Source organism: Coprinopsis cinerea (genome assembly GCF_000182895.1).
Source record: "Coprinopsis cinerea okayama7#130 chromosome 9 map unlocalized cont3.9, whole genome shotgun sequence".
Lineage (NCBI taxonomy): Eukaryota > Fungi > Basidiomycota > Agaricomycetes > Agaricales > Psathyrellaceae > Coprinopsis > Coprinopsis cinerea.
This window is the reverse complement of record NW_003307536.1, coordinates 1,827,753-1,841,154: the sequence shown is the minus strand read 5'-3', so window position 1 is coordinate 1,841,154 and position 13,402 is coordinate 1,827,753. Positions and strand designations below refer to the sequence as shown.

Genomic DNA, 13,402 nt, shown 5'->3' with positions numbered 1-13,402 from the left:
CCGTTGATGACGGTGTCGACAAGCGAGAAGACTGGGGAATCTGGGGAAAGCAGAACTGGGGGCGTCGAGGCTAAATAGCAGATGGTCCGATTCACGTAACATGCCTATAACAGAAGCGACCCTCCCTGAAATGATGATGGAGCGGGGTGAGGGACGGGCGGACCTTCGCGTAGCGAGTGGGACGCGGCCACGTGATGGGAGAATCGGATCTTGCCGCAAATTAGACGCCCATTGGTTCGGGGCAGCGACATCCATTTCTTTTTCTTCCCCCACCATCATCTGTTGGGCCTCCGACATCCGCGTCGGTGAAATCAACACAGGAACTCAGTTCAATCCTTTACAAGCGCCTACCGCTTAAGGCGGGACTGCCAAATTTGCCCCAAATTTTCTTAGATTCGCGTGCTGTCACGTATGATGCGGATTTTTTTGTAATTTTGGGAAAGGGGGGACAAAGGGGCGACGCTATCTAAGGTACCCTTTCGTTCTCCATTCCACTCAACGATCGCACATAGAGAGTTGACCAGACCAAAGCATTAAAATTGAAAAACGTTAACTCCAAACTTGCTAAATAGGACATCGGTTGTACTAGTGAAAAAGGTGACGACGTGGTTTGACATCTCGAGATCAAAGAGCTGAAATGGATTCTGCAGTGTCGTGAATCATAGTTCGAATGGCAGGCGAGCGAGGCTCGATTCGGCATTCGAACTTGGGCGGCGTGCTGAAACAGGATCAGGTCACGCATGGAGTTAATCGCCAACTGGGAAGACTTACAGGGTAATGGTTCCTACCCGCTCGTTCTTAAGCTTGATGGGCTTGCCAGACTTGTCAAGAGGAGGTGAAATGTTGAACCCAGCCAAAACACCAACACTGGTCATGAATAGCGTCTCATCGGCCAAGTAGCGACCAGGGCAGATACTAGGACCCGTCAGTAAACAGAGGACTTTCCAAGGACAGGAAGGGTAACTTACCGACGACCACGACCGAAGGCCAAATCTTCAGGCCTTGGAGCATCCGGGTTCATGACGCCGTTCTTCAAGTACCTCTCAGGCTTGAAGGCGAAGGGGTCGGGATAGGTGACCGGGTCGGTGAGGATGGACCTTGGACGAGTTTAGCCTGTGACGCTATCGACACGGTGTTTAAGCCCTTACCAGGCGTTGGTCATGACAATAGTGCCCTTTGGGATGAAGTACCCTTTGTACTCGTCATCTTCGGTGGTGGAGTGGTAAATTCCTGAGCGAAGGTGAGTTTCCTCCTACTATTCATATCCAAGAGGTATCTGGCTTACCGAGTGGTGCGACTTCAGACCAGCGGATAAGTTCTTTGACCAGAGCGTTGACGTATGGGAGCTGGTCCCTGTCTTCGAAAGTCGGCAAGCGCTTGTCTCCGACCACAGCATCGATCTCGGCCTGAGCCTTCTTCTGAACCTCGGGGAATTGTGCCATGGCATAGAAGAACGCTTGAGTGGTGGAGTGGATCTAACTTTTGTGAGTTCTCCTTTCTTGGAATTAGGCATTCTCATGATACTTACTGTGTCAATGCCAGCTGTGATGATGTGCGAAGTTAGAACGCCGGTGCTCCACTCGAAGCCGCAAACATAACGCACCAAGGAAGGTAGTCGCCGAGATATTGCGGGCAATGGTCTCCTTCTCTTTGCGATCAGGGCTATTCTGGTCTGGAAGTTCCTCGATCAAGGTGGCGGAGACGCTCTGTGACGCTACTCCCTTTTTCTTTATCGTGGGTTAGCGTGGGCTGACAGATCTGAGCAGGAACACATACCAATTGATCAAGGACGTGCTTGAATGGTCTCTCGAGAGAGATGTCATTGAGGCGGGCCCAGCGTGCAGCCTTACGCTTGAACTCGGCACCAGGCATCCAACTTGGGACGTATTTAAGCGCTGGGAACAAATCAACCCAGAAGCGTCCGGGAATACCGGCCTCCATGAAACCAGACATAGCTCCTTCGGCATCGAGAAGATATTGGTCTTCAGCACTCTTGACGTTGATTCCATAGGAAACTTTCATGGAAATGGATCCGTAGAACCTTGAAGTGGTTGCTTCAGGATGAGCCTCGTGGAAACAACATCGAAGAAACTTACAAGCGAAGGTGCTTAGAGAATTGCTCCGGACTTTCAACGAGGTTGTTCAGGAAAGTGTATACCGAATTCTCTTGGATTTGACGATAATTTGAGACAGCTGTAGGGCTCATGAAGCGATGGAATTCTCGGCGGAGGAAACGCCAGCGTTCGCCATATGGCAAGAGTCCCAATGTGTAGTCCCATCCCATCCTAAAAGTAGAAGGTCAGTCCATCCACAGCTTCCATGTATGTTATGCTACTCACAACTCGACGACCATCGGCATTCTCGGGCGACTGGAGTAAATCGTCGATCGCTTGTCCAACAAGTCCGTGATCGTTTCCTCAGAACTAAGAATGAGGAACGGCTGTCCAAGGACCTTGAAGAAGATCATATCGCCTACAAAGATCAGTCAGCCGTGTGCTTCGCAATTCAAGAGCCTTGCGCACCATAGGTCTTGGCCCATTCCTTGTATACGACGTGGGCATTTTGAATCGGCATTTCGAACAAGCTGCCGATGAGAGGATGTCCTTTAGGGCCGGGTGGGTATTTTTTCCCTCTATTTCTCCCTGCAACTATCGCATAGACTGCGATGCCAGCACATACGGCGGCTGCGACATGGTTGGTGGTAATGTTGGAAAGGTCGAGCGAGTTGACGATGTTCATGGTGAAGGGAGGCGGTCGGCTGGTGTTCCACTGGTCAGAGTTGGGACACTTAATATACTGGCGTACCCTACCACTTTATTTATCCCCGTACGGACTTTGGCTGTAAGGAATCGACAACGAGTGGGATATGAGTGGATGCTTCCGGCGAAGCAACCTGGGATACGGCTGAATCGCGCCAAGAATTCGTGAGTTGCATTCCTGAGGAGAGCAAAGTCGAACAGTACTGGATAATCATTGCATGTCATCATCTAACCTTCTCAATTGATGATTGTTAATCCACACGCTGGTCCGCATCTGGCTCCCACTGGGTGGTATTCATCGCCGTAACTGATAGGTTGTGAAGAACGCCCGAAGGTTCTTTGAGAACATCGTCATTGTCGGAGACACTCTGCGCTATCTTCCACCTTTAGTATCTGTTTTCTTGCTCCCGAGACGACCTGACGTCGTTCCTCCCTGCGGACAGCGCTTCTGTTACTCGGGGCCTCTCATCGCGGGAATCAAGGCTTCACGTTAATGCTGTATTTGGTAACGATCAATCCAAATTAGGAAGTCCATCGGAGATGAGGATCTCGCGGGCTGCACGAGCGTGGCCGAAGAGATAGGCCATCTCATTGAGCACAAAGTATGTGTTTTTTCCAAAGGTATGCAGGCCATGGCCGGAGACTCGACACTCTAGAACTTGGACTCATGCGGCCTTCACATCCGATGTTTCCACCCAGCACGGTGATTATTCCGGTCCGGCAGACCTCCACCGACTGTAGTCTCGGGGTGCGAGCCTTCTACTCCTTCGATCTAAAGGGATCTCAAAGAGAACCCAGCATGAATGTTTGTCTCCAAGACATAAAGAACCGGGGTGGTGACAATCACACCCATGGTTATGCCGGAAGAAGCTGCAAATCCACACTGACTACTGCGTCACCGAATCGAGAAAAAACACATTTGATACCTCAGGACGGCGTAAGATATGATAGTTACCGCCCGCCCGTCTATATAAGCTACATACCCATGTACACCCAGGTTCAGTCTATCGCTTTTTCACTTACCAACTCTATCCGGAACGCCACTATGCCTGCAGGTACTGTGACTGTTTCTGCTTAGGCCCGCACTATATTGACTGTTTGCATCCATAGCTTTGCCATACAACGTGTCCCGAGACAACAAGTGGGACATCAAGAAGATTATCCAAGACTTCTTCAAGCGCTGCGACGTTCCGTACCAGGTCATTCCATACGACACAGAGCTTTGGAATGCCTGCTTGAAGCGCGCGAAGGAGAAGGGCTATCCTGTCGAGCCCGACAGCCCCATGAGTCTTTACAGGTCATTCAAAGTGGGGGTTGTTATCACAAGGACGTCCTACGGCCACATCCAGGATTACGAGATCCTGATCTGGGTGGCAACATTCACCGCCTTCGTCACCTACGCCGACGACGCTTTCCAGGAGGACATCCAACACCTCCACTCCTTTGCTAGAACTTTCCTCCAAAACGAGAAGCACGAGCACCCAGTCCTCGAAGCCTTCGCCCAGTTTCTCCGAGAGTCGTCCATCCGCTTCAGTCACTTCGTCGCCAACACCGTTGTCTCGTCGGCACTCCGCTTCATGATGAGCATCGCCCTGGAATTCGAGGGCCAGAATGTATCTGTGAGTGTCGCTCCGTTCAGTCTTTCTTAGATTCTCACGCTGACTTGTCCTTTGAAGGTGTCTACAGAGGCTCGCGAATATCCCGGATACATTCGAATTCTGTCTGGTCTGTCCGACATCTACGCGCTGTTTGCTTTCCCTATGGACCTGCCCCGTTCCACGTACATTCAGGTCGGTCTCGGCTACATGCCCGCTACAGACGAGTAGCTAACCTCCGACTCGCACCTCTAGGCCTTCCCCGAGCAAATCGACTACATAAACGGAACCAAGTGAGTGCCCAGCCCATATCCTCGACTTTTCTGACGCGTGTGTCCTTTGATAGCGACCTCCTCTCGTTCTACAAGGAGGAGCTGGACTGCGAGACAGTCAACTTCATTTCAGCAGCTGCTACGTCGCAACAAGTCTCCAAACTCGAGGTACTACGGAACGCAGCAGAGAAAGCAGCGTATTCGTACGACGTCGTCGTTAACGTTCTGAAACCTTATCCCGAGGCCCTGGCAGCGTGGAAGAGCTTTGCGCGAGGGTTCTGCTACTTCCACACATCCTCACCACGTTACAGGCTGGGCGAGATGTTCCATGACTTTGAGCATGATTTGGTTTGCAAGTGTGCGAGCTGCACGGAGATTTAGATTACTTTAACTGCTTCTCGAGTATGTTTTTATTAATAGTCGCGGTTCCTGTCATTATCATATAGATTCACTTCAACACATATATAACTGGCTTTCAGCTTATGATGAGTCACTTCCAGCTTGCATCTCTCTCTATGGCCATGATGCGATGGGTACGGCATAGTGAACTTTTTCAAAGCCTTATCACGCACCTTACCTGCTCCATTACGTTGCCATGCGATTGCTCAGAACGACTGAAAATCCGCAGTGAATGATTGAGTAAGAAAAACGTTGCAGAAGCGTGGAGGTTCCGGCTCCGGCTCTCCACTGGGTGCCAATTGAGCGCCCGAAAAAGTAGATAGATTGTTATCACGATCAAACCCTTCTACAAACTCAATACTAGGGACAGAACTGAGTAGATTCAACAATCTCTATTTCTGCATACAGATGCCAGACAAAGGGCGGTCGTGCTTGACCGCTTGAAACACCGGTATATATGGCGTGCCCCACATCCGCCGCAGCCGTCCGAGTCTGTTTGGTATGTCAAAAAATAGACTTATCGACACTCTACTTCGCATCGACTCTACCGAGGGCGGTAAGTCACCTTGGTTTCTCCGAGTGCGTTAGCATGCTGGCGTCAAGGAACGCAGTGAAAAGCTCCACTAGAAGCCCGCCGGCGAATGCAGTGTTAAGGCGACGAGTACTTACTGCAGATTCAGCCCCACCCCGTACTGGGCGCCAACTCGAGTCCTTGATAACGATGAACAAACTTAGTCGGAGTCGTGAGAGGGCAGATAGAGAGGCTTATCGCAATCGAGTCATATTCTACAAACTCGATTGGGACAGAACAGAGTAGATTAACCATATTCTACAAATGCCACGCGAACGGCACGAGTGCCTGACCGCAAACACCGCTATAGGCACTCACTACATCCACCGCACCATCCGAGTTAATTTTGACATACTACATACTATCAAATATAGATCGATCGGCAGTCTATTTCTGGAGCAGGGCCGCATATTTAGGAGAACGGAGTTGGAACTCGCAGTCATAAGGCAGTGGGGCACTAAAAGAAGTTCATCGAATGTTCAGAACGCGTGCTTATAGAAACAGAGGAACTCGGGTGACGTACGTGATAAGATGCGACGAGGTATCCAACGACAGAGGGATGGGTTTGCCCGTCCTATCCTTGGGCGCGGCGATGTTGAAGGTAGCCAACAGTGAAGCGGCCATCAGGAACAGAGAATCGTTGCTCAGCCAGCGTCCGGGGCAAATTCTACATCGAAGGAGAAACCCTGTTAGTGGACGGGTGCTAAAAACTGAATTTTGACGTACCGGCGACCAAAGCCGAAGGTTGCTGCTTCCGGATCCAGCACAGAAGTGTCAATCTGGCCGTTCTTGAGGTAGCGCTCGGGGTTGAACTGGAGTGGATTTTTGAAGACATCAGGATCGTGCATAATGGCCCTAAGTAAATGAACAAGCAGAGGAGGTTAGAACCGAGTCATAGTGGAGCTGAAAATGCAGACAGAGTAACCCTTACCAAGTGTTGACGAAGATGAAGGATCCCTTGGGGATGAAATACCCATCGTACTCGTCCTCCTTTGCACTAACGTGGATGAAGCCTGGGGTAGAAGAAGGTGGAGTCAACCTCATAATTCCTGATCCGCAAAAGAAAGGAGAACGAACCAAGCGGCAAGACGGTGTGCCAGCGCCCGGCTTCCTTGACGATCGCTTGGACGTACGGCATGTTAGGTTTATCGCTCATGTTAGGAAGTCGGTCCGTTCCAACGACAGAGTCAATCTCCTTTTGTGCTTTTCGCTGGACTTCGGGGTGCATAGCGAGAGCCAAAATTAGCGCTTGAGCAGAGCTCACAGTCTACGGGGGAGAATAAGTCATGGAATGAAGTAGTCACTGGAAATGACCTACCGTGTCAGCACCAGCAATGTAAGACAAGGCACTGGTATTCCTAGCCACAACTTCGAGAGAAGTTCGGTTCGCATGGGTTTCATCGGGCAAACTCTCGATGAGGCCAACAGCCAAACTGGGTCCAACTTGTCTGTTACCGGTTTTCTATATACAGGCATTAGCCCAGCCAGAACGAGGAGTATATAGGTACTTACAAGAGCTTCCTTGACGTTGTCGAAAGGCTCGGAAAGGGTCTTCTCGCTAATCTTCCTGAGGTACTGCATAGTCCTCTGGAAACCGGCACCAGGGAGCCATGAAGGAACATGCCTGAGGAAAGGGAAAGCGTTGACGAGGTATCTGCCCGGGATGATCGACTCTGAGAAACCCGACGCCAGGGCCTCAGCTTCCTCGACCAAGACCTTGTTGTATTCCTCGTCTTCAAATCCATACGAAATGCGGATGATGATGGACCCGAAAAGGCTATGATTCTTGTCAGCTTTGAACAGATAATTGAGTATCGGTTGGGACGCACTGTCGGGTGTGAGCGAGGAAGTCCTTGGGGCGAGCAATCAGAGCTCGGAGGAACTCTTGCGTCTCTTGCTCTTGGATGGGGTGGTAGTTGTGGACCATATTGTGGTTCAGGTACTGGTGGAATGCGCGTCGATGGTTGCGCCAGTCTGCTCCATACTGCATGAACGCGAATACCCAGTCAAGCTTCATCCTACAGAAGGGTCAGAGGTTATCACTAGGCCGAGTTCTAGAACAAGTACAATACGCACAAGTCCATAGTAGGAACATGAGGTCGGTCCGAGTAGTTGACTGCGCGTTTGTCCAGCAAGTCCAACGCTCGAGAGAGGGAATTGATGATGATCATCGGTTGGCCCATCGCCTCGAGGTACATGAGATCGCCTGGAACAAGAGAGCATTAGTTCAAGGACGCATAGGAAGGGATGAGGACGGGACTGACCATAGGTTCGACCCCATTCCTTGTACACGAGCCACGGTTTGTGCTGGGGAAGCTGCGTGAGGTTGCCGATGACGGGGAGGCCCTTGGGTCCAGGAGGGTAAGGCAAGCCACGGGGGTTCAACTTGCGCTTCGCCAGCGCAGTCTTGACGAAATACGCCACAACGATACTCGAGAGCGCAATGAGAACCTGCGTTGTAGAAGTCATGATGTGGGGATGGATACAACAAGAATGGGGGGGCGCGGGCGTCCAGGGCCTCAAACGCTCCCCATGTTAAAAGACGCGAGTACTTGACTTGTCCTTCTTCCGAGCCCCTTACCCCGATACAAGTCTAATCCGAATAGCGCAGGACGTCACATAACCCACAGCACACCACGTTTCGTTACTTCGTACTTGGTTCCAATTCCAGAGATAGCTGTCAATGGAAACGTGACCAATGGCCATGTCGGCATTACCCGTTGTCACAATCCCTTGTTATCGAATTCCGCCATCCCTCTAGCCAAGGCTAGAGCGATCATCCGATTTCGCGAGAACCAAAAGATAATGGAACCCGTATTCAAATCCTCGACGCCGAGTAGAAAGGGTGTCAAACGCATGGTTGTCGCCAATCCCGTTCCCTAAATCCAGCGGTGGTAGCCATCTGGGTTCTGTCATTCTGCGAGGGTAAGAACCAAGTCTTTCAGATGGTCAATTATCAAGAGAAAGTTCCGTTGCCTAACGGAGACTCCTCGCTAGAAATTGTCGCAAGGTGGAGTCCGTATGTTGCGACAACTCGGCCTCGGTGACATCCATCTGAAGACATGCAGAGACCGGAAGAATCGCGTTGCTTGTTGCTTGTGAGTTCGTTCGCCGTGATAATAGGAGATGAAAACGCCGAAGAGATCTTATCCAAAGCACCACCCAAGAAACTCTCCGAATGCCCGCAAAATGGAAGTCGAGAAAAAAAGGTGGGTTCGTTGAGAAACGAAATCATGAACAACGAGACGCCCGAGATGCCCGCACACACCGAGGCCATCTACTACTTGTACGTACCGATTCGATCTCCGCTTCAACTCAAATCGCGCCAAGCATCGCTCGCGTTCGAATCTTAGCGCTCATTTTCCCGCAAATCCGAAGTCCCAACGCGCAATGGTAAGCAACCTCAAACACCCCAAACCGCAATTGTAAATAATACAAAAGTCGTCCAGAATCGAAATCCTCAACGACGCCGGGTTCCGTTCAGACGGTCGAAGGCAGTATGAGCTGCGCGACTTGAGCATCGATCTGTCGAGACATGGCGAAGCGGATGGGTCTGCGCTTATCTCCCATGGCTTGACCCAGGTTTTGGTGTCTGTTCATGGACCTAGAGAAGCCAAGATGCGGTCGCATACTTTCCATGATAGGGCGAATATCAATGTGGAGGTTACGGTTGCGTCGTTTAGTACTGGTGAGAGGAGGAAGAGGTTGAAAGGCGACAAGTACGTTTTGTCTCTCCCTCAATAGTCATCACTGTATAACCGAAGTCTGATTCTATTAATCCTTTTCCGAACCATTAAAGGCGAATCCTAGAATTCGCAGCAACCATAAAATCAACCTTCGAACCCGTAGTCCGCACCTCCCTCTACCCACGCTCCCAAATCGACATCTACATTCAAATCCTGCAACAAGACGGCGGAACCCTCCAAACCTGCATAAACGGCACCACCCTTGCACTAATCAACGCCGGCATCCCCATGTCCGACTTTGTCTGCGCCATCAGCGGCGGCGTGCACTCCACCTCGCCCATGCTCGACCTCACCACCCTCGAGGAGAACGACGTCCCGCACGTAACGGTCGCTGTGATGCCCAAGTCGAAGAAGGTGGTCCTGGTGACGATGGAGACGAGGTTGCATGTGGAGAGGTTTGAGGAGGTGTTGTGTTTGGCGAGGGATGCGGCTGCGGTGCTGCATAAGGAGATGAAGGAGGCGGTTTTGGGGAGGTCGGAGGGGTTGATTAAGATGGGGGAGGTTGCGATTGGACAGAAGGGGAGGGGAGAGGATGATATGGTGTTGGATTCGTAGAGTTCGTCGGGTTGAGATTACCTTGGTCGTCCATCCTTCGACTAACTTTCCAAGTCACTTTCCATGGCTCGAAGGCACAAAAGGTCCTGCTCTCCAGGTCTCATAATCCGTTGTATAAATACATACATAAAATTACAATCACACTCTCGGAATCTTATATCACAGTAGCTTGTTGCTAGCAAACAAACACTCGAAACATAGAAAAAAAACGAAGAAGGGAACCGGCGAAGAAAAGTGAAGAGGTTGAGACACGATGACCAGTGGCAAGAGGAAGGAACGACAAGTGATCGACAAGGATGAATTGAACACTGAACGATATGTGCTAGGTAAGAAATGGAAGATTGAGATCCCCAAGGTCGCTCAAAAACGGGTGTCGACCGGCCTCAGAAGTGGAGGCGGAGGGAAGGGCGGGATAGGTCCAGGAGGGGGAGGCCCAGGAGGGGGAGGCCTTGGTCCATTCGGGCCCAGATTCATCCGATTTCCCGGTGGAGGTGCTCTTCCCATACTCTGCAAAGGTGTCGAACTCGGATGCTGCTGCTGATGACCCCCAATCGAATTCACAGTCGAAACCGTATTCGAAGGCGGCAGCGGGAACACCATCGCCGAAGACTGGTGGTGGTGGAACGCCGGCGGTTGGTACTGCACCTGCACCGGCGTCTGCGGTACAGGCGGGTAGCTCAACCCCAGCGGGAGGTTTAGATTCAAATTGGGATTCGAGAGGTTCGCGTAGGCGTTATTGGCATACCCATGAAGGCCCTGCGACGTCGAAGAAGACTCGGAGTAGAACGAGGACGACGATCCTTCACCGCGGCTTACTGACCGACTCGACGCCGTCGAGTGGCTCACAGAGCGCGGTCGACCGCGTATAGAGTTGAACGATGGGACGGTGAGGTTGTTCTCTCCTCTTGGAGGGGAATGGTGCCCTTGATCGCTATGCGAAGGGCGGTACCGTTCATGCGAACCGGGTGTTGGAGACCCGTACGTTCTCGAATGGTAGTTCTCGGATGACTGCGCGTCCGACGGCGTAGAATGGTTGAAGTGGAAGCCGGTGCCGTATTCGGGGACGGGAGTCGTAGGTTGAGAGACGTAGGCGGGCGGAGGGGGCGTAATAGGCGACAAAGGACCGCCCACGCTAAACGTGCTCGTCGTCGTGTTCGGCGATACAGTCGAGGAAGGGAACCGGTGATTATCATCATACGAACTTGTATATAGCGATTTATCGTGTGACGAGTCGTCCGACGTTGCGCTGGGTTCGCTAGGACTCGATGGGTGCCCTCCAACCCTAATCCGCGCTCCATTCCAGTCTTGCGCACGCGCACGACGGCGGTTCTCCTCCCGCCCGTATTCCTGGACGGTCTGTGGACCGGCGTATGGCGCGACGGCGTTTTTGTCGCGGAAGAGCGGGGAGGCGTAGAACCACATGTAGATTCCGAAGAGGGTTGCGCTCAGGGAGAGTGCGAGAACTGTAAGATGGAACGCGTATCGAGACGCGTATCAGCAGAGTCCTTCCAAGTGAATGGAGTAGAGAAACGCACTGATAGGCCAACTCATTCGCGTAGGAGTCAACTCGTGCAGTTAACCATCGAGAGTGGGATATAAACCTGGGTCAGAGGGGTCGGGAAAAAATTGGACGACACGCCCAGCGAGTGGAGAAGCAGGGATAGTAAGGACAGGAAGGGGTGGGACAGACGGGCAGTAGGCGGTTGACAGGAATTTAGTTGCTGTGGGTGGGGCTAGCTAGAGCCAGTTTTCATGAAACCCTAGAGGCTGACTGGCCTGCTGGTCGAAATGCAAACAGACCTGCTGGTTAGGTGGTAGGCCACAAGCGCGTTGAGTGGACAAGAAGCGTGAGCTAGGCATTTGGTTTGTTGGTTTGCCCAGTGCATGAATGGAATGTCAGGGGATGCATGTTTGACTCCACCCCTTCGATATGAATGTTGGAGGGAATTCTGCCTGGCTGGATGCTCTTCCAGTCAACCTGTCTTTTCCAAGACGTTGCCGTATTATTGAGGGCAGGGAGCCATTGGGCTGGGACACTTAACCCAAAGGCTTGGAGAGTAGTCCCGAGTAGCAGTGGAGTGTGCGTCTTCTTGCTGTCATAATGGTCATTCTGAGTTACGGTAAGAACTGATCCTTTAGTTAGCAAATCCAGGCGAATGGATAGAACGAGTTGAAATTAAACGACGCGAGGGCGTAGCAGGACCCTTGATGACGGGGACCCACGGAAAAGCGGATTCAATTCCCTGCTGATCAGATCGATGATCATTGCGTCAGTCAAGATAAGATAACGCAACACCCTCACAAAACAGCGTAGAGCGCAAGAAGTTTCATTCCTGTTCCTAATGTTACAATTTGTTTCTTTGTCTGCTAACCAAAGCCGTCACAGTCGAACACTTGTGAAACTTTTGGATTGTCCAGGAACTTGCTTAGAGCTTGGAAGCGCCAGAAGCCTCGACGAGACGGGCCTCAGCCTCCTCAAAGTTGATGACGTTCCAGATGGCAGTGAGGTACTATAAAAGAGCCATTAGTATTGTTTCAGAAGATCTAAACGGATGATACTCACATCAGCCTTGACGTTCAAGTACTGGAGGTAGAAAGCGTGCTCCCAAATGTCAACACCGATGATAGGGACGAGGGTGAGCAAGGGGTCCTGGTTAGCGGTGGTGGCGATCTCGAGGCGCTTGGTCTGGGTGTTGTAGCCGAGCCATCCCCAGCCGGAGCCCTGGATGCCCAAAGTGGCAGCGTTGAATTCCTTCTTGAGGTTGTCCAAGGAGCCGAAAGCCTCCTCGATGGCCTTCTTGAGGGGGCCTTCCTTGAGGACACCACCGTTGCCCTTGTTGACGGCGGCGGAGGGAGCGAGGTTCTTCCAGAAGAGGGAGTGGTTGATGTGGCCTAGGCAGTTGGTTCAATGAAAGGTGATCGGGGCTGTCAGGGGCTGGGTGACTGACCTCCTCCGTTGAACTTCAAGGCAGCCTGGAGGGCGATCCTCTCCTTGGGGGTGGAAGCCTTGGCGTAGGCAGCCTCAGCGGCGTTGAGGGCGTTGACGTAGGTCTGGTGATGCTTCTGGTGGTGCAGAGTCATGATCTGCTTCGAGATGTAGGGCTCGAGAGCATCATAGTCGTAGGGGAGAGGGGGAAGAGTGTTCGACATGGTGGCTATCACTAAACTTTGAGCTTAGGGACTTGGGATGCGGCGACCTTGGACTGACCTTGTTGTTGTTGAGAGAGAGAAGTGGTGGCGAGAGATTAAGAAGGATCTAGAGACTCGGACTCTCTTGTGATAATTTGTAATTATCGCGTTTAGAGGTCTTATCGATGACATGTTCGATTACGAATCTCCCTCTGAAATCACACCACGTGAAGCTCCTGTCGCGATTCCGAGACGCGCCTTCCCGATGTTTCTTCCTTTCCTTCCAAGTTCTTAGGAATCGGAAAGCGGCCTGCTCATACGTATAGCACTCTAGCGTGCAAACATAAGCATTTGACACAGTTCAATGGGCTGGATG

General features: G+C 51.7%; 6 protein-coding genes across 6 annotated transcripts; 2 read left to right on the top strand and 4 right to left on the bottom strand.

The window, feature by feature from the left end:
- Positions 1-518: 518 nt before the first annotated feature.
- On the bottom strand, positions 519-2,752 carry CC1G_03564 (cytochrome P450). Its single transcript, XM_001832498.2, has 11 exons — positions 2,523-2,752; positions 2,340-2,472; positions 2,097-2,285; positions 1,777-2,041; positions 1,604-1,727; positions 1,529-1,542; positions 1,286-1,475; positions 1,149-1,230; positions 969-1,097; positions 772-915; positions 519-718 (listed from the first exon to the last, which is right to left on the bottom strand). Exons 1-11 carry the CDS (start codon positions 2,737-2,739, stop codon positions 625-627), a joined length of 1,581 nt encoding a protein of 526 aa, XP_001832550.1. The 5' UTR covers positions 2,740-2,752; the 3' UTR covers positions 519-624.
- A 1,052-nt stretch (positions 2,753-3,804) lies between these two features.
- On the top strand, positions 3,805-5,007 carry CC1G_03563 (hypothetical protein; the record flags this gene model as incomplete). Its single annotated transcript, XM_001832497.1, has 5 exons — positions 3,805-3,814; positions 3,870-4,378; positions 4,436-4,549; positions 4,610-4,647; positions 4,701-5,007. 5 exons carry the CDS (start codon positions 3,805-3,807, stop codon positions 5,005-5,007), a joined length of 978 nt encoding a protein of 325 aa, XP_001832549.1.
- A 776-nt stretch (positions 5,008-5,783) lies between these two features.
- Positions 5,784-8,065, bottom strand: CC1G_03562 (cytochrome P450 98A3; the record flags this gene model as incomplete). Its single annotated transcript, XM_001832496.2, has 10 exons — positions 5,784-6,053; positions 6,120-6,263; positions 6,323-6,451; positions 6,528-6,609; positions 6,674-6,863; positions 6,915-7,058; positions 7,109-7,373; positions 7,426-7,614; positions 7,664-7,802; positions 7,861-8,065. 10 exons carry the CDS (start codon positions 8,063-8,065, stop codon positions 5,984-5,986), a joined length of 1,557 nt encoding a protein of 518 aa, XP_001832548.2. The 3' UTR covers positions 5,784-5,983.
- Positions 8,066-8,785: 720 nt separating this feature from the next.
- CC1G_03561 (exosome component 4) lies at positions 8,786-10,022 on the top strand (the record flags this gene model as incomplete). The annotated part of the gene is made up of 3 exons (XM_001832495.2): positions 8,786-8,805; positions 9,046-9,315; positions 9,396-10,022. The coding sequence occupies 3 exons, from the start codon at positions 8,786-8,788 to the stop codon at positions 9,895-9,897; spliced, it is 792 nt and encodes a 263-aa protein (XP_001832547.2). The 3' UTR covers positions 9,898-10,022.
- A 235-nt stretch (positions 10,023-10,257) lies between these two features.
- On the bottom strand, positions 10,258-11,319 carry CC1G_03560 (hypothetical protein; the record flags this gene model as incomplete). Its single annotated transcript, XM_001832494.2, has 1 exon — positions 10,258-11,319. One exon carries the CDS (start codon positions 11,317-11,319, stop codon positions 10,258-10,260), a length of 1,062 nt encoding a protein of 353 aa, XP_001832546.2.
- An 890-nt stretch (positions 11,320-12,209) lies between these two features.
- Positions 12,210-13,132, bottom strand: CC1G_03559 (manganese superoxide dismutase). Its single transcript, XM_001832493.2, has 4 exons — positions 13,106-13,132; positions 12,846-13,052; positions 12,461-12,789; positions 12,210-12,407 (listed from the first exon to the last, which is right to left on the bottom strand). The coding sequence occupies exons 2-4, from the start codon at positions 13,045-13,047 to the stop codon at positions 12,324-12,326; spliced, it is 615 nt and encodes a 204-aa protein (XP_001832545.1). The 5' UTR covers positions 13,048-13,052; positions 13,106-13,132; the 3' UTR covers positions 12,210-12,323.
- Positions 13,133-13,402: the final 270 nt, after the last annotated feature.